This window comes from Mycteria americana, chromosome 5, assembly GCF_035582795.1.
Source record: "Mycteria americana isolate JAX WOST 10 ecotype Jacksonville Zoo and Gardens chromosome 5, USCA_MyAme_1.0, whole genome shotgun sequence".
NCBI classification, from domain to species: domain Eukaryota; kingdom Metazoa; phylum Chordata; class Aves; order Ciconiiformes; family Ciconiidae; genus Mycteria; species Mycteria americana.
In genome coordinates this window covers 60,477,634-60,500,424 of record NC_134369.1, presented here as the reverse complement: position 1 = coordinate 60,500,424, position 22,791 = coordinate 60,477,634, and the positions used below count along the sequence as shown (strand labels likewise).

The following is a 22,791-nucleotide window of genomic DNA, read 5'->3' as shown; positions in this document are numbered from 1 at the left end:
CACATTTAAAAGTTCACCTAATGGTCAGCCAAAGCACGTTTCACCATGTTTCATGCTGGATTTGCAGACCATTACACCAAGCTGTGCCAGGCATTCCCTCAGCAGAGGAGAGCCCATTGGGGAGTCCCAGTGCCACCTCCTTACCCGTTGAACTCTCCTTAGTTTGGCACCAGCCAGAGCCGCTGCGAGCCCTGACACTGACCCATCTTCAGTGCCAGCCCCTTGGCCAGCGCCTGCCGGCAGCGGGGGCGGTGGGGGGGGTGCAGCTCCCATGGGTGGCGGAGGGACCGGGGGTGGTGGCGGAGGTGGGGGCCCCCCGGATGAAGCAGGGATCACAGCAGTGCCGCTGGGATGACCAGGTGGAAGTGCTGGGCCTGAAATGCAGAGAATACGAATTAGATGTGAAGCGCAGTCTCCTCCAGCCCATACACAAGGTCACGTTCCTGCTCCCAAGGCCATGACCTGACTGCGCGATGAGTGAGCAACGCAAGGAAGCACCAAGCAGAAGAATGGGAAACGGTGGTTGCATCAATGGTCAATCAGCTACAGTTGCGCCCTCCTGCGAGACCCTGTCACTGATAAACTAGCCTTCTCCGTCCCCTTCTCCCTGGCTGGGCTAGTGTTTTATTCTGTGCCAAAATCAAAATGCAGACAACGCTTCCCAATTCATAAGTGGCACCTTCTTCTGCTCCTCTCATAGCTTTCTACATGGAGATAATAAACTACATCAGCCAACTCCGTGGAATTCTGTTAACACTAGCTTTTCACCTCGTGGGCTACAGTGACATGTCCTCCTTTCTGTTGAACAGAGGGCGTGTGATCTCGTGTGGTCTTGCAAAATAATGGGGGGAGAGTCCAGCTTCAAGCAAGCACCCTGAGGTTCAGCAAAGCTCCTCAAAGCAGCAGCCTGTCGGAGGGGCTGATGGTGGGTAACTCCGTTGCAGTGTTTTGCCTGTCTGTAATGGGTCAGTTGAACGAATCCACCTCCCCGAGGGTATTTCCCCACATTACACTCTCTCAGAAGGGGCTGCTCCTGATATATAATTACAGGTTCAGTTGTTCAGTAAGTGCTATTTTGAAAGACATGTGGGTTTTGACCGAGGAACATTTGGAAACTGTATTTAACATTAGCAGCCTGGTTTTCTTCTTATCTAGGTTTTCTTACAATACTGCCTTATTTCTGTGGTTACTTCTGCCATTATTTCACACTCCCGATTCCATTCTTGAAATGAACCATAGCTGCTATTAGAAATACTTCAAACATTTCAAGCCCTCTTTGGTTCACGAACATAATAGCTAGTAATTCGTTGTGGGTATAGTTAATTGTAATTGCAAACTACACCCACCTAACTAGAGGCCAGCCTGAGGCAAAAATTGAACTGAGTCAAAATAATGGACTGATGTGAGTTTAAAATAACTTTATTGAACTAAGTAGATTTCAAGGACTTATATCAGCTGAAGGACTGAGCCTCCAGTGGTTGCTGTAATATTTTTAGCAGAAAGTGAAAGGAAATGTCGCAGTTTTCTTCCTCTTCTAGGCACATCATTTAAGCATTATATGTGGTTATAAAGAGGAATGGATCCAAGTCACAAAACGTATGATCTGAATTGCAAATAGGCATTACTCGTAACTGTTCTAACTCCGCAGGCTTGAGAGGAGCGCTGGAAATCAAGACCATATGCAAAGTGGCAGACCCAAGATCTTGATCTGCCTGCAATGAAAAAGGTTTGCTGGAAGAGTTATAGTGACAAGCCCTCAACTATAAATGCAGTTTATACTAGGAAGAGAGTTTCTAGAATGAAATACGTTCCACAAGCACAGGGGATTCTGGGTAACTACAACAAAATCCATGTTATATGTTTTGCTGGTAACAGAAATACCACTTAAGAAAAAGAATAAAAATCACAACCTCTACCAATATTGCTACACAGACAACCAGTCTACCACAGACCTGGCCTCCAGCTTCAGCAGAGCCCATCTGCTACGTCTGGACCAGATGAATATAGGTTTTGTACGAAGCTCACTGCCAAATGCAGTTTGACTCTGCTGAATGATAAAAATCTCCTTCTGGGCTAATACAGCAAGAATATGCATTGCAACAACCCAGCTACAGGGCCCTGGCCCTGTAATTCTTGCTTTTTGCCTTGCTTTTAGCTCAGAAGGTCCCTGGACCAGTCCTGAGTGATTTCGATACTTTTCCACCTGAGTTTCAGAAATCACGTACAGCAGGAGTAGCCTTGGGTCTCTCAGCCCTTTTTCTAGCAGTCACGGGCAGTGCCAACAGGGCTTTTTAAATAGCTGAACGCTAAGGCTTTATACAGGTCGCAACTCATTCAAAATCAGTACTTACTCAAGTGGGCAATGGCTGATGAAGTCATGTAAGGAGGGGTCCTCCTGGGCATAGTCACCTCAGACACAGCAGCGTAAGGGGGAGGCAATGGAAGACAGTGTGACATGGGCTGATACCACTGCTGTGCAGGACGAGATGATGGATGGGAGGATGGAGAGGGAGCCTGGCCAAAGGAGCCAGGGGGGCTGGCAATGGTGGGCAGCGGGGAGGAGGGTGCAGCTCCTAGGTGTGGAAAGAAGGACCCGTCCACGCTTTTCACCTGGGTCCCAGAGGGACCTAAAGCAATTTGTTCTTCAGGATGGCCATTCAGAGGTACATTTGCTGAGGTCTCCTGGCCTGCTTTATCTGTGGGTCCCCTGACCCTGTTGGGTGGAACAGGAATCACGGGCAGGATGGTGGGACCGCGTGGCTGCAGGACATCACCCCTCTGCAGAGGTGGTGCGTTTGTGGGGGGGGAAGCAGAAGACCGAGGAGAGCAGGAAAGAGAAGAGCGCCTGAGAGGCTGGCGAGAGGCGAAGGGAAAGTGGGAAGGATGGGGAGGTGGTGGAGACAGCGAGGTTCGCCTGATGCCTGGCGTTACGATCCTGCGGTTTGGGCAGGCTGGAGGGGAGGAACCTGGGGCCGTTGGCAGCTCGGAGGCCGAGTGCCTGTGCAGGAGCTGCGGGGGCTCTCTGGCTCTCCGCGGGGCTCTGAAAGAGGATTGACTGGCGGGCTCGGGGACAGCGGGTGCCGAAGAGACAGTGCTGGCATGAGGTGGGGCGGGGAGCACAGCACCAGCGGCAGGAGCACCGCAGGCACTGCAGGCGGGAGGAAGAGTCTGGGGCTGAGAGGGGGGAGAGCATACGCTTCTCTGAAGGGTGGAAACTAAAAGAACAGAAAAGACAAATGAAAAGAGTATAAGATGGGTACGCGGCAAGGAACGAAACCAAGGCAAAGCGGAACGGAGAAAAAGGAACCGCAAAGTAAACACAAACAGAAACTCAAACAAAACAAAGAAGAGATGGTGCAGGCACCGGCTTGGGGGTTTCCAACCCTTGGCAGAAGCGGGGGGCTGTGTGGAGCGGGACCCTGGCAGCCCAGGATGGGCTGTGTGCTCCCCCCAGGGCTGTGTGGAGAGGGACCCTGGCAGCATGGGCAGGGCTGCGTGCCCTGGGGCCAGTGAGGCTCCTCCAAGCCCCGTGTGAATCTGAGTCAGGATCACGAGCATCACCCTCGCACCAGGGGCAGCTGCAAGGGACATGGTGAGCAGCGGTGGCCACCTCGTAGCCAGGGAGGGGACAGCCAGAAGCCCCTGGGAGCCACGTCCTGCTCCTTGTGGATGCCGAGGCAGGATTTTGGCTATGTTCCCTATGCAGAATAGCACACAGTAACCTCTGCCGAAACAGAGTCCAACAACTTCTGTTGCTGACTAAGGTATGTGTGTATGTCTGAGCCGGTTTCAAGTAAAAAACTAAAAAGTTGTAACAGCTGAGGAAAAACATTTCACTTATGTGGCTAGATTAACTGAAAAAACTTCCCCAAAACAAAAGCCCAAACACAAGATGGCCATCTTGGCTTGCTTGCTCTGCCTTCTTTCAGCGAGGCAAAGCCATACTTTGTAGTGATAAGCTATTCCTGTCACCTCTTCTCTCAGCTTAGTGCGACTTAATATGCTATAGATTTTTGTAAGCTCATTAAATATTTATATTTTTTTCCATTAAGCTCACAGAAGACTCCTCACTTCATGACCACAAAATCCGCACCGATGAGCATCTAGAGCTATATTTTCCTCTGCGCTGTAGTTTGCTTTGTGCGGCAGAGCGATGGGCAGCGCCTGAGCTGGCACTTCCAGCACGCCCGCCCCTTCATGCTGACATCCCCTGGAAACATGGAGTCACTCCTGCGGTGGCTGTGCTACCTGCTCTCCCCGTGCGTGTGGAAGAAGTGTGGCCAGGCCCCCTTGGTATGCGTAAAATCCCCCTCAGCTGTACAAGTTTTGCCAAGTGCAAAACCTGCCTGGCTCCACCTGCATGCTCCAGACCTGAGCCTCTGCGAAACAACACAACCATGTCTGAATGCATGTAAGGCCCTAGCTGAAAATGCTTTAAAATCTAATCATAACGACAGCTACTTTTAGCAGTCTGGCTCTTGTATAGCACCACACGAAACCCAACTACAGCTAGAGGAGACAAGCAGGGAGAGACTGTATCTGCTTGGTTTGATACGTGCCTGTGGTAGAGGTTCTTCTTTCCAGAGATTCCTGGCGCTGTTGCTGTTGCTCCATCACTTGTCTAAAACAGCAATGAAAAAACCTTCAGTCATTATGTATTCTTTACAATTTTGAGTAAAAGCTTTATACGCTGAGAAGCACTCAAGCTGTATGTGTCGGGTGGCGTGAGCCAGTCCCTCACAGAAGTGCTGTGCCCATGAGATGGAGGCGGGTTTGATTTCACTTGCCCTGGCCGCAGCGGTGCCATTGCACGCGTTGGGGAAGCGTAACCAGGACACTGCCCTGCACCTGCCGGACACTGCAGGGGATGCTTGATCCATTTAAGGTAACTCCTCAACGGGCTCTGGAGGAGTAGTCAGTGCCCCAGGTCCAGGAGAGCATAGGAACCATGCATGTCGTTAACCTGAAGTGCATGAGCATTGCAAGGGAAGAGTAAGGGGCATTTGCTGTCCTGGTTTCAGCTGGGATAGAGTTAATTTTCTTCCTAGTAGCTAATATAGTGCTGTGTTTTGGATTCAGTATGAGAATAATGTTGATAACACACTGATGTTTTAGTTGTTGCTAAGTAGTGCTTACACTGGTCGAGGACTTTTCAGCTCCCCATGCTCTGCTGGGTGCACGAGAAGCTGGGAGGGGACACAGCCAAACTGGCCAAAGGGCTATTCCATACCATGCGACATCACGCTCAGTATATAAGTTGGGGGGAGTTGGCCGGGGGGCAGCGATCGCTGCTCGGGGACGGGCTGGGCCTCGGTCAGCGGGTGGTGAGCAGTTGTATCTCTTGTTTTTTTTCCCTGGGTTTTGTTCCCCTCTCTCTCTCATTGTTTTCCTTTTCATTAAATAATAATAATAATAATAATAATAATAATAATAATAATAATAAAAAATTTATTTATCTCCCCCCCCCCCAATTATTAAACTGTTCTTATCTCACGAGTTTTCTCACTTCTACCCTTCCGATTCTCTCCCCCATCCCACTGGGGCGGGGAGGGTGAGCGAGCGGCTGGGTGGGGCTGAGTTGCCGACTGAAGCTAAACCACGGCACTCGCATAAAAGGACACAGTCCTGAGTCTTTTATGGGTCGGGAGCCCAAAGGCCTTGTAGTTAAAATGAAAACATAAGGAAGCCTGATCTGCGTTTAGGTGCTGGCTGTACAAAACCTGTTTTGTGCAGCTGCACAGCCTGGCTGACAGCCTGCCACCGATGCCCCAGCATCGGCCGTGCGGGACCACGACCGCCGTGGCCGCGGGGACCACGACCGCCGCCTTTCCTCCACAAATGCAGGTCACCACGTTGCCCTGCTGCTTTTTTGGCACCTTGCCCCCCAGGAGCTGCCAGCTGCCGTGCCACCCAGGCCTGGTGTCCCCCAGGGACAGGCACTGCCAAGCCTTTTCCCAGGCTCTGCTTTCCAGAGCCGTGCAGTTCCCAGGGTCCAGCAGCAGAGGTCTTCTCTCGCACGCTGTAACACCCCTGCAGAAAGAGCTGTCCCTGACCCCTGCCACAAACCCTCCTGGCATTTCTCGTGTTGAAAAGATTGAGAGCTAAAACCGAGACTATTTGCCAGGCTTTTTACCATGTGCATGGATGTGGACTAAAGCTTTCGACAATACTAAAACACAACTCTGAAATTACCTTACTGGAGCACTTGGTAATAAGGTTTATTATCATTTTCTTCCACGATTTCTAGGCCAAGTTTGCCTTGAATTTGTTCCACATGTGTTTGGGCCAGTCTTAACTGCTTAGAGATTTCTTTTTTCTGTAACAACTTTACTTCATGGGCTGTACAGTAAGGCAAGCTTAACTCTAGGCAACACTTATTTTGACTCCTTATGTAATATTTTAGAGAGATCTCCCTGTCACATTTTTACTTGCACTTTCCTGAGTCTGCAATTTTAAATAATTCTACCTTCTTACGTACAAACAAAAGCTTTTTCAGAAAAAAGTCCAGAAAAATAAAGTTACATTATGTAAGGAAAAAAGGATGTCTTACTTTGCAAAACAAACTTCCCATATTTCAATTCTAATTCAAGAGTAGATGGGACAGGAAAATCCAAGATTATAATTATTCACTGTGGAGGGATCAATCCTAAACTGGTTTTATGTTCAGGACGTGCAATCCATCGAACACTGGCAATTTCTGGAAAACCATTACAGGCAGCTGAGAAAATTATTATATGTGCAAAGGGGGAAGAGTTTTGAGGAACAGCCTTAGTTGGCTGATTCAACTGGTTTCATTTAAGCTATGACACTTTAAACCAAATAAAAAGAAAGCTTTACTTCAATACATACTCTGGCTCTTACTTGATAGTTATGGGCTGAACACATATGCAACAGCAGCAATTGCACTGCTAAAATTTCAACTGTAAACACATGTACTAAGAATTGGCTAAGCATCCCATCCCCTACCTCAGCTTGGCATTTATTAGCAAAATTTGATGATGAAGAACACCTTGACACATACATTTTCCTCGTTAAACCTGGGGGAAATTCTAGGTTTATCTGCAGGACAGACTTGGAAAACTCCAGCCTGACAGACCAGGAAAGAAATAAGGGTAAGACGTCTCCAAGTCGCTAGAGCCGCCGCAGAGCAGATGCAGGTGTGGGGTGCTCCCCAAAACAAGGGTCAGCCACCGCCATTTGAAGTTGTTGGGGTTCATGCCAGCCCTGTCTGTCCTTGGGCAGAAGCAGTTTATATGTGCCAAATACACCCTCCCACACGTGCTAAAAGGAGACATTCTTACACTCTTAGGAAGTCTAATTTATTCCAGTGGAACTAAATAAAGCCTGAGATTGGCACAAGGCTGCTTAAGGAGTATGCAAGGAGTAAAGTACGAGAGGGGACAAATTACACTCTGACTTAAAAATACATTCTTTTAACATTTTTGTAAAGGTCTCTCAAAAACCTTTTAAACAGACAAATTTGCAGGGTAGTTCATTTCCTTGCCTGCTTATAAGATGTTCAAAAAAAGCTAGGCCTAAAATTAGGTCTGCTCTATGCTTAAAGAATGCATCAACATAATTAAAGCTGAAAATCCTCTAGTGCAGATGCAGCAATGTCTAAGTGCATCTACTGGCATAGCTTATTCCAGTCCAGTGGAGCAAAAGAAGCTTTCCCAGAACCATGTGCCCTGTAGCAATTGACTAATACCTACCCAAAAGGCTTTTACTGTATCTAAACAAAAAACAATAAATAAAATATTTTTTTTCTGCTGTAGTTAAGCTGTTCACACTTTAAATGTACAGACTAGACACCTAAATGTGAGGTCTGAGTTACATATGGTCTGAAGAATCATTGATTTCCACTGGTTAAATGAAGAGCTGGATCACGTCTTTCAGCCAGGCGGCAGGGACAGGCAGCATCCCCCTGCCTCTGGGTGAGCAGGAGCTCTCCTCTGACCTTTACGATAGCTCTCCTATCCCAAAGTAAATCTTTACAAATCTCCAGTGAAATACCATTACCCGCTGACCCATTTAATAGTCATATGTAAATCCCTACTAAATCTCAGGCCGTTCAGAGTTATTCATAAAGGCACAGGAAACCAGTTTCCCTACACTTTCCTCCCGGTTTTTGGAGGGGGAAAGAGAGAATCCTAAGTACCTACCACAGCCTGTGTAAGGGTCTTGTCTTGACTGACCTATACATGGTTTTGTGTAGGGACCAGTCAGAACGGTAGTCCTGGAGCATGAATGCAAATGATATATTGCAACACTTCAGCTCTGCTGCTCCAGGAACGTGTGCTATTAAGCTACGCTACTCGTAGGACCAGGGCAGTCCCTGGACCCTGCAACGGGGGACCTTGCCTGCTTACAGGTTGCACCTACAAACGGAGGCAGAGCCCACTGAGCCTCTGTCACGTCACACCAACATCCGACATCTTTGGTGCTGAACTGCCCCTGCAGGTCTGGTTCCACTAAAATCCTTACAAAGCTATTTATTATCTGAACCAAACATTAGGCCAAGTCCTCTGGAGGGCTAATTGCACTGGCTGATCCTCTTCTTATTACAGAAGCAAATGCAGACACCTCATTTAAGCAATGCCAGGCACCAGACTTGGAGCAGCGACAGGTCCTGCCGATTTCTGTACACCCAACGCACTCCTGATGAAGTGACGCTCACCAGCTTATACGTATTAGGGCAAAATATTCTGTGGTGTTTCTCATACAGTAGTAGAAACACATGTGCAGCGAGCAGGAATATGGGGAACAAAGGTGTTTTTTTGTGTGCACAAGCCTACACTTCAACAGAGAAGCACAAGCCTGGCTAAGCAGTGCTGCTGGCACGGACTCCACCGATGCCCGGCAGACAGATCACAGCTCTGACAGCATGGACTACCGGTCAGATGAGAAAACTTTGCCCAGAATAGGAGAGGTATGTCTTATACTTAGTGAAGGAAGCTGAAGATCCTGCTGCTACAGGGATTTCTACTGCTGCTACAGGAATCTTGGCTGAATCAGCAAAGCTGAAATGAGATGGGCCTCATAATTTGATTATGGAAACAGGCATATAAGGACGGACACTCCTGCCTACCTTCCCTTTGACGTCAAGGAGACCACTCCTAGCAGCCAGAGAAAAGGCCATGTGTAATAATGGCACTAAGGCTAGACATACATGCAAAGGTGGAGGGTATGGCTTTACACTTTCATTTATTATGGTGGTTTAGAGCAAAGCATTCATAAAAAGAACAGCATATGATATAGGAAGTAGCCATACACAGAAAGGGCCTAAGCTATTAATTCTCATTAATGTACGGTATACGGTAATGTATGTGTATACGGTCTGTCAGATGCTCCCTGCACAATACGACTGTCAACTGCCAGCAGGTGATCCAGAACAGATAAGGTTAGGCTTTCTTAACGTGCTTGAGAAACACACACTCCACAAAACGCTTTTAAACATGTTTTGTCTTTAACTCTGAACATCGGCATGCCTCACGCTTGCCTTTGAGCAAAGAGTTTACCTAGGGCTTCAGTTCACTCTTTAAAAAGTCATTACAGAATCATTACCAATAATAACAGAAAACTCAGAATCAGCTTATAATGGGTACAAGTAAAAAGAACAGTGCTTATTGGTGAGCAAGGACCGCACGTTCATCCAAGTTACAAACTAGAACTTTACCATAATGGATTAACTCCGCTTACCTTCTCTGTGCTTCCAACTCATCTGGAGATGGCCCATTCTGGACCTGGCGCTGGGCAGCTGGACCTACAGAAAAAAGAAGAGAATGCTATTAGGAAAGCAAATGTAGCTGACTTTTTCAAAAAGCAGTGCCACTCAGATTAATTGCTTCTTCATCTTACTAGGAGAGAAAACCCTCAAGTGTTATTGTCCTCTCTTTGCTTTATTTTTTTAAATTTATTTTTTCCTGTTAGACATACTATTGCCTCCTGTAAATTTTTAGTCCCACTGGGAGAATCCAATGGCTAAATGTGTGGGCAGATTTGTCCAGTAACTCGGCATTGTGGTAGCTGTAGACTGCATACTCATCCCTTGGCGAGGGTGAAGACCCGCAGCGTGGCAGAAGATGTCCTGTGGAAGGACAGTCCGTCACACTGGGATGGATTTCTAGCTTCTACAGTGTTCAGATCTAACCTCCCTGGGTTATTCTGTGCTTGCACAGTAACTCAACCACAGTGCTGAGTTTGTGAGCATACATGCTAGCTATTGCTGCTCTGATGCTGAGCTGGCATCAAGGAGCTACCTGACGGAAGGTGCAAGGAAATGCAAGATTAAACAAGCCTTTTACAAAGGTGGCTTTTCTTTTTACAATGCTGTCGGTCTTCTGATTCTGCAGGATCTGCACCAAGCTGTGCTTTCACTGGCATTCACCAGCAAAACTCAACTACTCATGTCACCATTTAAGTCACCTCTCCTCTTGACTCTGATCATTTAATCTCTGTTCTTGGACATTTAATCAAGCACACTGACACTTACATGCCATTTTCAGAAAGAAATAATTACTCTGAAACTGAAAATAACTGTTGGTAACATAAGCTACAGTGGTCTTGCATTTGGTGGAAGGAGGTTTATTCCATTGATTTGACGAGGTGGGTTTCAACTGGGACTAAACAGAAAAGAGTTCTATTAAATGCAACAGCAATTCTCCTGATAAACAGCACTGAGAAATAGATCAGTTATATGCAGGAAATGATAATGTCTACCTTATTTTGTTCATTTTCAAATGTAAAATTTCATCCTTCTAAAAGTTATCCAACAAGAGCAAATCAGAATTAAACACCTACAAACCCAAATACGTCACTCACAAATCGTTAAGGATATTTCTCTCAATTTTCTTTATATGTTTCTGCCAGGCAGAATGTCATCTGAAAACGAGTTTATAAAGTATGACTGCATGAAAACAGGAGAGATGGCAGAAAGGCACAGCAGTCAGAAATTCCAGAGCATTCACTGATCCTAATGAAATTGTGCATGTTTTTGAAATGTGTTTAAGGACTAACATTTGCAGAAAGGGAACACAGCGCTTTCTGAAAATCGGGCCCATGTATTCCAGTTTTGAGTATCCCACAATTGGAGCCAGTGACAACCACTGAGTAAAAAGCTCTGACATTTAAAAATACCTTGGGATTGGGTGTGAAGTGAAGACAGTTCACTTCTTTAATGTCTCACGACTGACAACTTAATATTGTTTGTCACAGGCCTTTGGCAAATTATTTAGACAGAAAGGCCACATTTTGTAAAGAAAACACGAAACAATGAATGTGGGGGGAGAGGGTGGGGTTTTTTTGGAAGCGAGCCTCAGGAAAAAGCTTAGCAGGAATTTGGGAAGCGCAGAGCAGGAGGCTCACATGTAAGGACTTCCAGGTGTAACAAGGATGCCGCTTCACTGCGTGAATGCTTGTACTGCGCATCTTCACCACTGACGCGAAAGAAGGCCAGAGCTACCCCTGAGCAGCACTGACAGAGTGAATTTAAACTTCTGAACACAGCAGGAAGACAGGTAACGTCCCATCCCCAGCCTGCGGAACTGGACCAGGCTGCCCACAGCTGGCAGCGTCACCGCACTGGGCTCCGGCTCTGGTGTGTGCAGGTAGCACCGCTGTTCTGTGCACGTACAGGCACCCTGTGAGATAGTTCAGTAAGCGGGCTTCTGGGTGAAAGACTTCCAAGGCTTAAGTCAGCTGCACCTCCCTCACCGGGTAACAAATTCCACAAGCCTTAGCCATGCTCATCCCTGCGTATGATTTCATCATGAGAAAAATTCCCTTGTACAAAGACTCAGAGCACCATAGAGAAGCCTGCGCTCTGCTTGGAAAGAGGACTAGAAGTAGGTGCCAACGTGAGCAAGAAAGGCCAGAGGGTGAGGCAGCAGAAACAACAATTCTTCCCTGGCAATAAATCATGTCAAAGTATATAGGAGGCTCTAATGATGCCATCTGAATCTGGTCCTTTGTCAGGAATCTTCTCTTGGGGCCAAACGCCCAGCAAACGAGGCAGTGTGGCCAGTTTGACTAATACTAGACATGCGGAAGGAATCAAAGACCAGACTATCAACACCACACAAAAAACCCAACTCCTTTTTCCTGTGGGCACTGTTATGAACTGGCTATGTAGGTTTAAAACCAAACAAATCCAACCAAATCAATTTGGAAAGTGGCCTAAAGAAATCCTTTTAAGGCAACGTGACAAAACACATCTGGAAGTTAGGGTTGTTGCTTTTTATCACCTGGAGCTTTCTCAAGCTGATCTTGCATAGCAGACAGGTAAATGAAAGAGCATATGAATTTGCAAACAAGTTCACCTCAATTTTCAGCATGAAGGAGTCCTACTAAATTCAATGAGTTTACTTATATTTTCCAGTATGTACGTGTATGCTTGCAGGATTAAGACCACACTTGAAACTACACAGCTTTTGGTTGCAATACATGGTTGCAAAATGAACACTGGCTTTAAAAAACTTGTCTGTGGTACAGCAAATACCTGATATATTCCCAGGGCGGACCACAAGTCAATTCAGACAATGCTACGGAAAAATTTTTCCCTCACTTCACTGAAATAACTTAATTTCACTCCCTTATTCAGAGATGAGCTCCATGCATTAATAGTCCCTAATTTTTTTTACATTAAGAACCCCAGCTGATTGTTTCAGTTGGCAGCATTTTGTTCTTCTTATTATTTGGAAATAGTGTTAAATGTCCTGAAAATGAAGCACATAAAGCTCCTAATTATGTTTTGAAATTGCCAATTTCTTCATCATTTCTATAGAAATGCCCTCCTCTTTTGGCAGACAAAAACAAGAGAAAAAAGATCAGAAGGAAAGAAGCTACTTCAGACCTGACTCAGTAAATAATCGACATTCAAAAACTCTTTGCGTAAGTGGTGACAAATTTGCAAATATTTTTATTTGCTGATTAATTTTAAAAGCCAGACAACTTTTCAGGTGCACAGGGTACATGACTGCAAAGCCCCCCAAATACCTTAATTCTCTCTTAAATATCGAGACATGTAACAATTACTGTTTTCTGAGTAACGACTAACTCCTCTCTTTTACAGGTTTAGATTTCTTACTTACATTAACACACTGCAGCAAAACATCATTTATTTATATCTTTTCCAAACTCATTTTTCTTCTATTTTACTAGTGACCAGTAGTGAGACATTAAAGAAGTGAACTATCTTCACTTCATACCCAATCCTAAGGTATTTTTAACATCCTCTTCTGCACATTAGTTTTGTTTAGCACAATTTTCTTCTCAAAGTGCTTTAGAAGTGAAGGACCCTAACAAAGTTGGGAGACAAAAAAAGGCAAGCATGAACAGAAGAGGAGGATGAAGCTGTAATAGCTTGTCCTCTCTACTGTGTAAAACAAGAAGTAGTGGAGTAAAAGTTGGTAAGAGAATGCTGTGATTCTGTGAAAAGCCTAGACCAGCTGCAGGGGTCAGTCACAGCCCGTGGGAGCAGGATTCCTGGTTTGCGTTCCTGCAGAGGCTTGTATTGATTAGGAGTGGTTGGAAAAGAGTTTGAGGAAAGTTGTATGTGGAGTTGTCCTGGGATAACAGGGTGTTCAGGGCAGTTACACCTTTTGCTGCCAGTGGGGTTCGAGGTCTTCTTGCCACCAGTGGGGAAACACACCGGTTCTACTTGGCACTGGTTGTTGTTTTGCTTGAGTTACTCATGACCATAAGAAATAATTCCTTCTGGCATCCTGCTTGTGATCTTACTCAAACCAATCATTTTTCTATAGTAATATGAAACCTTAATTTGCAAACCCTAAATAAAAAGGTTAGGTGCACCCTGTTTTGACAACCAAGATTTTGCCCGAGGGTGGCCAATACACTTAAAAGTCCAACCCAAGGTTTCAGGTCTGTTTGTTGCCAGAAACATAAATTCTGCTAGATTTCCCCCCTCCCCAGTCCAGAGTTCTTGGCAGACCCAGGCACACCACCATCTGCAAACAACTTCAATCTCTGTAATGGTGGAGCTTCTTGTTTCCCTCGTCCTTGCGCTTGCTTTTAGCATGCTCGGCCAAAGCTCATACGGATACTGAAGGCAGGGATTATTTTTACGCTTGGTTCCATATGTGTTCCATATGCGTGCTCTGCAGTGCACATACAGCAGACACCTGTTTGACTGAGGGTATTTTAAATTCAAGTGGATTTCTAGGTTTAACTCCTCTCCACATGTTTAGATATTTCTCAGAGCTGAGCAGACATGAACAGTAAGTGCTCTTGGTGATGGCACCCTCAGTTAAACATGCTTCTCGACTTGGCCTGTGAGCTGCCTCCGACCCTGACAGCCTTTGGGAACAGCCTCACGGAGAAGAGCGCTTCCCAGCACAATAACCAGGAGAGACGGTTTTGCTACTGACCCGTTTGCAGCTTCACAGCTGTTGGGATCTACATTTTTAGCAACTAATTAATGCAGGAGCTACGCTGTGAACGTCTGTGTTTCCTCGCTTCGTTGCTTTGTAATAATTAACCGCATTTTTCTATAAGTGTTTTGTGATTCAGCTTGAGGCAGATTTTGGGAGCACACGGACGTTTTCCGTGTTTGCTTCTCCTCCCGCTCAGCCGGCCCAGCGCCCGCCCTGCCCTTCCCCAGCTGTCCCTAAAGACGGCGATGGGGAACTCCTGGCACAGGGCACTGCTTCGCCGTGGCTGTGACGGTTTCCACAGGCCGGTGGCCGCTCCTGCACCACTGCACCCTGCCACTGCTCGGAGATGTCCGCGTCCGGACCCGCGGCCAGCCACAAAATAGGACCAAAGCTGTCACTGAGGGAAAGCCCATGCTCCAGCTTCCACTCTGGCGTAGCTGTGGCGGGAAGGTACAAGCAAGCCAGAGCAATGTCATCATTTCTCTCCTGCTGGGGCAGCCCCAAGCGGCGTTTCTTTTTCCTCTTTTACTTATACTACAACTGCAAGCCCCACTGACTGCATACACTCAAGAAAGTGGCAAAACTAGGCCCATTTCCCTGAGCAACCAGGATTTTGTGCTTCTGCAATACAGGAGGTCCAATCTAACCCACTTAGGGATCATTTATTCATTATAGACACTGGAAGCAGCTCCCAGGTGGGGTTTCTGCAACCCCTAGAGCCTCCGTGGTGCTCATGGACCAGTGTGATCAATGGGGTGGGCTAAGCAAAGGGTCCAGAGTAAGAGCCAAATAAGAAATATATCCGGGCTTTAAATCCATGAGATGGAAAATTTTTGTTCTGCATATGAACAGAACATGATGATTTTGCGTGAAAAAACCCACAGCAGACTATGGGAGGAAAAGGGGTGAGAGACGGACAGACAGCTCTCCCTCATTGCTTGCTGGTTTCAGCACGTACTTGGATTGCGGGAGACGTGGGTTCAGGCACCAGTTCTGGCCCGCCGTCATTTACATCCTGGGAATGCAACATAAACACTTGCTTATCCTGACCAGAACAGAAGAAATCATCCCAGATGACAAGTTCCTGCAAAGCTTTTCTTTCCCACAGAAATATCTTTCAAATAAATTGGCATTTTCTGACAGAAAAAAAATATCAGTTGTCAAAAGCGTTTCTGACCAACGCTAATCCCAGCGTCTCCGTTCAGGCACAGCCGGGGCCACCGTTCCCCGTGTCAGGGCACTGGGAAGGAAGTCCTGCCCAGGCTGCTGCCAGCTCCTGGGGCCAACCTGCAAACCCACGCCAGGACTCGGCTGGACGGTGCATTTTGCTGTCTTCACCGTAACCTCTCCCCTTCACCCCCCACAGTCGGGGGGGTTCCCTGCTGCCGGCTGTGCTGCTGCCCGGTCCCCCCGAGCGCCCCACGGGCAGACCAGCCTTGCCGTGTGGGTGTCAAACCAAGCGGGGAAGTTATCTGCCTCGCCTTGCAGCCCCGCTTCCCCCATTCACAGCCTGGCTGTAATTTTAGCTCTCTTGACGCTGTTGGGCAGTCACGCTGCTGCTGCCGAGACTCCGTCAGCACTTTAAACATCTGCCTCTGCCCTGAGGACTTCAACCGGCTCTTCGCCCCTGCGGTCTGTCCTGGTGGGGACTGCACGTGCCGGAGACGCCCCGTCACGGCCACGTGCCGTGAGGCAGCACCCACCGAGGGAGCCGGCGCAGGAACCGGGCGCAACACCGCTGTGCTAGTGACACTGCGCTCAAACTCATTAGCAGAGACAATTAGCCCAGACAAAGCACCGATCTAATTAGCCTAGATAAAGCACATAGATAAAGCAGGGTGCCTACGCTACTTCTGGGGCCCAAGCTAGTACAACCAGAGTTGGATGACACGGCAGGTCATGTAGACCTAAATTTCCATGGCGAGTTAAAGGCGTGGGAAAAGGGATCACCCCGCTCGCTGCACCCCATCACTGCAGCCGGGCAGAGCCACGGGCCCCTCCCGTGTGCTGCCACGCTGCCACGCTGTTTCCGCGCCGGGGGTTTGGGACTCCGCACGTCCCACCTTGTTCGACGTGCACCAGCTCACGCGTTAGGCGTGCTGTGGGGACTGTCTGTCTGACAGGGAGGCAGGGGCCGAGGCAAAGCACGGACAGACGGACGAATGCGGCAGTTCTGTCCGTGGGTCACCAGTGGCTCAGTTTTTAAAATTCTAACGCCATTAGGGTTTTGTTGCACTGTTAACTACGCGACAGAGCGCCTACAGCTCTGTACAGATCATTTGCCGGATCATTTGAATCACAGTAAGCAAAACCACCCTGGCAGAGAGGGGGAGCACACCCACCGAAGGGGAGGTTTGGGTACAATGCCACAAAACCTGCTTTCAGGCAGTGTTTGCCTCATTCCTATTAAACATTAACTTGAAATAGAAAGAGTTTCAGAGAGTGTTAGTCATAGGCTAGGTGCCTCCACAGCATTTATAACAGAGTACCTTAAATACCTTCTATAACATTATTTACACATGGACCAAACTTTTCCTCTGAGAACTGCAAAGAACTTTATCAGCCTTAATTAAGCTTCCCCAGTGCTGTGAGGCAGAAGTTAAGTGGCTCGATTACACCCAGACCGCATCTGCACAAGTAACATTTGTTTGCCTCAATTTACCTACAGGTGAGATTTGCTACTGACACAGTCAAACCTATGCAAAAGGTCACCAAAGGCACCCTTATTCTGAAGGAGAGCAAATTAATTTGGGGGAAGAGTGCAGTGAAATGAGCATTTCCAGCTCTGTGCCAGAAAACTTCTCTACCTCCCTCCCGTGTCCCTTGGTGACCGACAGTGCTGCAAGTCTGTGGCAGTGCAAAGTAAAACACATCCTCTTAAAGCCATCCCCAGCAATACTTTACATAACCTCATTTTACCTTATAACTACACTGGACAAGGACAGTGTGTATCCAGGTACTAACTCTCACCTGAATTGTAGAAGCTCCCAGCTTGGAAGCTCTTAAAAGCGCCATTCCAAGATTGCGATTGCTTTACTTTTACCTTTTACCTGTAAGATTAGTTTAACCTAGCATGAAACAGGCCCTCCTTAAACTGAAATAAGGGTGTGAGCACAGGGGGGCTGTATGAAGTCTGTTCATTTAAACTAAAAATTGATTTAACATTCACTGCTGAAACTTTCTGATGTGGATAAGATTTAAGGACAGTGACAGAGCTGGAAAAACAAGCCTGGTATTTAACATGGGAGTGTCCTACCCTATCATTAGTTCACACCTCCTGCAAGTACGTATGTACAGGTGTGTGCACTGTGCAGTCCTTTTTTTCTTTTTTTTTTTTTAGGAAAACCAACAAACGGAATTGCAGGGATCCCTGCATGTACAACCACATGGCTGTGCATGTGCACTGAGCGGCATGTAAGACACGAGATCCAGAGAGGAGCTACCGAATAGAAAGGCCATGCAAAGATGCAGTGCTGCAAGATGATTAGAAGGAAATCATCTTCGCTTCACCAGAAGTGCTACTGAACACATCAACATGAAACCAGTGTGCCCCTGACTCAACTGCTAAAGCTGTTAATTCCGTTATTTTGCATAAAATATAACGGCAATTGTTTGATCCTGGCTGTTTATCTGTCATGGCACTGGCACAGCATTTGATAATTTTTCATGCTGGTGTCTTTGTTGAGCTGGAGGAGAAAAACTTATTTTTTTAATTCTGAATGCAATAAGGATGAGTTGGTGCTAAAGCAGCTCCTGCAGTAAGCAACTGCACTCCGACAGCAGGGATCGTATTTAATATGTAAAGGACATAGCTCAGGTGCATTTATCTCAGCGTCAGTGCCTCAGCTCAGGAGCACAGCTTGGGTTACCTCTCACATAAAAGGTAGCACAACCAGCTTTAGAAGAAATTTAAAAATACACATAGGTGACTGTGCAAACAGGAAACTTTCCACAATGAGGTGGCTCCAGGGCTATCGGGGTCAGCACCTTCCCCAGCACGCAGCCTGGGGTGGTGGGACTGCATCCCCACGGTTAGGGCGTGCAACAGGGGTGGGACATCCACGTGTCTGGTCTGGGACTCCCTCCATTTTATCCGGTGACTGATTAAGATAAAATATAAGAATTACATGAGAACTGGGAATTATTTTGCTCTCAGCAGCTCAGCTCTAACAGGAAGAAAAAAACCGCACACTGATCTAGAATAGCACAAGCTCGTTGGGGCGGGGGGAGGTGGGAAATGAAAGCTGCAGTTCCTCCTGAGGGCAGAGGAGGTGGCTGAACCTTGGTCCCCCACTTCCCAGGGAAGTGCTTCAAGCACCAGACCTTCAGGATGGCAGCAAAGAGGAAGGCAATGCCTACACAGCTAACCGGATCAGGCCCCAGCGCCACGGAGCCCCGTGAAGGTGTCGGGACAAGACCAGACCCTGTGCAGCACCGGCCTTCCAAGAAACAGAGAGTACGGCCAGCAAGAGGAGCGCGGGAAACCTCCGCGCAGGTCAGGGAAAGGTGGAACTGGAGCGTCCCGGGGGGATGTTGTTTGCTGTGCTGAGCTCTGAGCAAAAAAGAACTAATTCAGTGGCCACTCAATTACGCGCTAATGAAATAGAGGCGGGTAAGGCAGCCACCGGCCACGCAGCACCGAGCAGGGGACCGTCAGCACCTCCCGCCTTTGCAGGGGCTGACGAGGGGGCCCTGCTGCATTTAGAGAAACAGCCTCGTTTCCGCAGGCAGTTTCATGATAAGTCAGCATCCTACTTAGTTAATGACCGATTGCTTTTGCTATGGGAACTGCCTCTAGCTCTGAGAAAAACGGTATGTGCGCAGAAAGCTGTGGGAATAGTAGGGGTTTATTTTGAGGAGAAAAAAAAAGAGGCGTCGCTGAATTTCAAAGGGTGTGATTCCAATGTTGCTGGCTTTATAAACACGTCCAGGGAAGACGATGGGACAAGATGTCAATCAGTGCCATAAGTGAAAAAGTAATCTATAAAATTCAGGAGCATGAGGCTAGTTAAAAAAAGTATTAAATAAACCCCACAATTATTAGTATTAAACAAGCCCACAAGCACTTCCGTTCTTTTTTTTTCCCCTCCTGTTTTGATTGTTTTTTAGAATACATGTCAAGCCTATTTTCCTGCACATCCAGGTTTGAAACTTTTCAATAAAGGTTAAGATTAGCTCATAATCTCGTGCCTCTAGGCAGTAATGGAACTTAAAGAAAAATGCCAAATATCACCAGAGTCTTGTCAAAACCAAGAGCATTAGCCATGCTGAGAAGCTGCCACCTCCCTGCCACTGCATGGGGGTCTGGTTAACACCAGAGCTCAGCCAGCAGATGCTCCAAAGAAGCCAAGGGTGTAAACCAATACACACCATCTAAACATATGGCTTGTATTACAAAGATATTTTCCTGAATTTGGTTTTAATGAGGCCATGAATTGTTTCGCTCCCGTGACAGTTTGCCAGGCTCTGTCCCGACAGAGAAGGGCGTACTGGCAATGCTGGCCTCGTGCTCTGCAGTGAGAGCATCGCTGAGCTCAGACAGCGCTTTCCCACTGACTTCAGGGGGCAATGCCTCAAGCCCCATGCATCCATCTCGTGACATATAAACTGAATACCTTCCTTTAGCTCAGTGTGACCATGTGTGTATTTCCACATCAGTACATGCATATACCTGTTTGTACTCCCTTCATACTTACAATTCCTTACCTCAAATAAAAAGCAGGAATTCAATCCTGCTTTGGGACAAACTGAATCTCTGAAAATCTCTGAAGCCACAGGGAAAATGAACCCAGCCTCTGGCACGTACAAGAGTGCAATCAGCTGATATTTACACCCTTGGCTTGTCAAATATTATGTCTAGTGTTCCTTAACAATAAGACTTATGACACAGGAAATCAGAAAAATATATATGCTTAGTGTAGCCTGCTGCAGCACCCAAGGGGCCTAGAGCACTATTCTTGGCCCAACTCCACGTATAACCTTGCAAGGCAAGTCTCTCAGTTTCTAAGTGTCTCCTTCCTTTTTCACTCTCCGGTGAGACGGCAAACTCCTCAGGGCAGTCTTCTCCACAACATGGAGAACAGCAGGGCCCCGTACGTGCATTGAAGCAACACATACACACAGAAAACACTACATTATAAACACACCGCTTGCATTTAGTTAATGGTTAAGATCCAGACAAGATCCATTTTACCACGATTTAAACCCCAACGCTGCTGTAAGACAACTAGGATGTACCTGGACAGAGTGCTGGAAGGCAGAGGACTTTTCAATGAAACACCACTAAATGGAGGGACTGATGAAAAAACATGAAAAGACAACATTAGCAATGGGTAGTCCTCCTTGACAAGAAACACGCAACTCTAATAAATTCAATGGATAAACAAAAAAATTCAAATACAGCACCTGATCCCATTCACACTAACACCAAAAGCCAAGCTCTCTGCTTAAAGGACCTTCCACTAACTAGGAAGGTCCGTAGTAAACCCACCCATCCTCCTCAGCCTAATGGCCCAAGCCTCCACAACCCTGCAAATCCTAATTTCCAGAAAAGCTAACAGGACTTGACAGTCTTAGGCAGGTCATTGTGGAGAAAAAACCCAGGTAAATATCCAGTAACTATAGCAGGTATAAAATGCTGCTCTTGTTCATACCTATTTTTTTAAACCAGTATCTATTCCGTGAGTACAGATGCTATTCATTAGCAAGTAAAGACAGAAGCCATCCAACACGTTGATTCAGAAGTCATCGTCCCATATCCTCGCTGTAATGACTTCTCCTGATTTAACAGCCCTGACTAATGCCAGCGTCATCTGAACCTAATGGGTCATTTCTTTCAAATATTATCTCAGCGTCCTACTGCCCGCCTGCCGGAATTAAAAGCAAGCGGAAGACAAACGATCCATCGATGAACTACAGCCGCAAGCGATTTCCCAGCACAACTGGATGGTGGCACAGAACATTTCCATGCAAAAACGCCCTGGCGCAAGCATCCCTTCCCCCTTCCTGGGACAGCTCCCGCCGGAGCACAGCATGCAAGGGATGGGGCGCGCAAGGCAGCAGGGAGGTTTCCATCACCTACAAGACATTCGGCACAGGATGACGCAGTCACAGTGGCAGAGGCAGAAGCAGTGCCAAATCCATTCCCTGCTGACCATAGTATGGCAGCAGCCTCCTCAGCGCACTCCTCTCTGCACCTTCCTCATGCCCAGCGCTTACCGACCGCCCCGCTGCAGACCAGGTTTCACCAGGTGTAATCTATACCCCGCTGCAGCAGCAAAGTGGGCCCGGCTCCTTAAATATTTAATTGGACCCTCTTCCTCGCCTATCACAACGCTTCAGGGTGTCTGAAGCCAGACTTCATTGTCTGGACTTTTACATAATACCATGAAAGTCAGAAAGAAATTGCATTTTCTGCCCCCTGCCCCAATCAGACCACCATATGTTTGCCTACATGCAAGTAATTACAATAAATACAAAGGGTGACTAAGCACAAAGTTAGCCTGTACCGGGGAAAAAACGGCTGCAAATGAACAGGCAGGATCAAGTTCACTGGCAGTGTAGCTGCTGAAGTTGAAGGGGCTGCACCAGCAATGAATGTCGAGCACTAGTTTTAAAATATAAGTGTGATCATGCTGGATTCAGAAATAAATTTGTATGGCTTAAAATCCCCATCTACTGTCTTTTAGTTCTTTTCATCAACCCATCATTCCTGATCTCCTCTGATCCCAACACTTTTCTCCCTTTCTACTTTGTCTGCTAATCGCTTTCCTCTTCTATATTTAAATATAGCAGGTCTCGCAGAGGCAATCCAGTTGAAGCTAATGGACAGTTTGTATGAGGAGGCTATGCAGAATATTCATTCTCTGTCTTCTGTGCCTTATCACCAGTCCTTTGATCCGTTTCTTTCCCTTCTCCTTGCCTTTGCATTATTCTGTCTCCTGGGGACTTCACACAGCCCAATCCTGTACTCCTCAAGCCAGTTCATCGCTGGTTTAGGGGATGTACCTCCATACCGCCAGTGACACTACTCTGATTTAGACCGATTAATGTTTTGACCCACTGAACTTAGCAGGTAAGTCTTTTATCTAATACCTAATTTCTAGAATATGCTGAATAAAAACTGTAAGGCTCTTCCTATGGTTAGAGCAGGTGAAACCCCAGGTGGAGACAGGTTCATAACTACCTTGCAATATATCAGAGCCACTCCTATCCTTCTCAAACAATACATATTCAGCATAACTGAGTAGTTGCTCTCCCTCTGTACCTGCCTCCTACAACGTTAAAACATACTCAGAGCATTTGAGGGATACATAGATATTCTAATAGCAAAGCTGCTTATCCTATGTTTTCTAATGCTTGTTGCTATGAATTATTTATGTCCCATTTTAAGTCTACAATA

The 22,791-nt window shown here is 46.8% G+C and overlaps 1 protein-coding gene across 1 annotated transcript in view; it reads right to left on the bottom strand.

Moving 5' to 3' along the window:
* EVL (Enah/Vasp-like) overlaps positions 1–22,791 on the bottom strand; it is a 91,754-nt gene that overhangs the window by 12,294 nt on the left and 56,669 nt on the right. The window contains exons 4-6 of the mRNA XM_075503576.1: positions 9,700–9,763; positions 4,560–4,621; positions 145–374 (exon numbers count right to left, since the gene is read on the bottom strand). Of these exons, the coding sequence (XP_075359691.1) occupies positions 145–374; positions 4,560–4,621; positions 9,700–9,763 (356 nt within the window). The remainder of the gene's footprint in view (positions 1–144; positions 375–4,559; positions 4,622–9,699; positions 9,764–22,791) is intronic.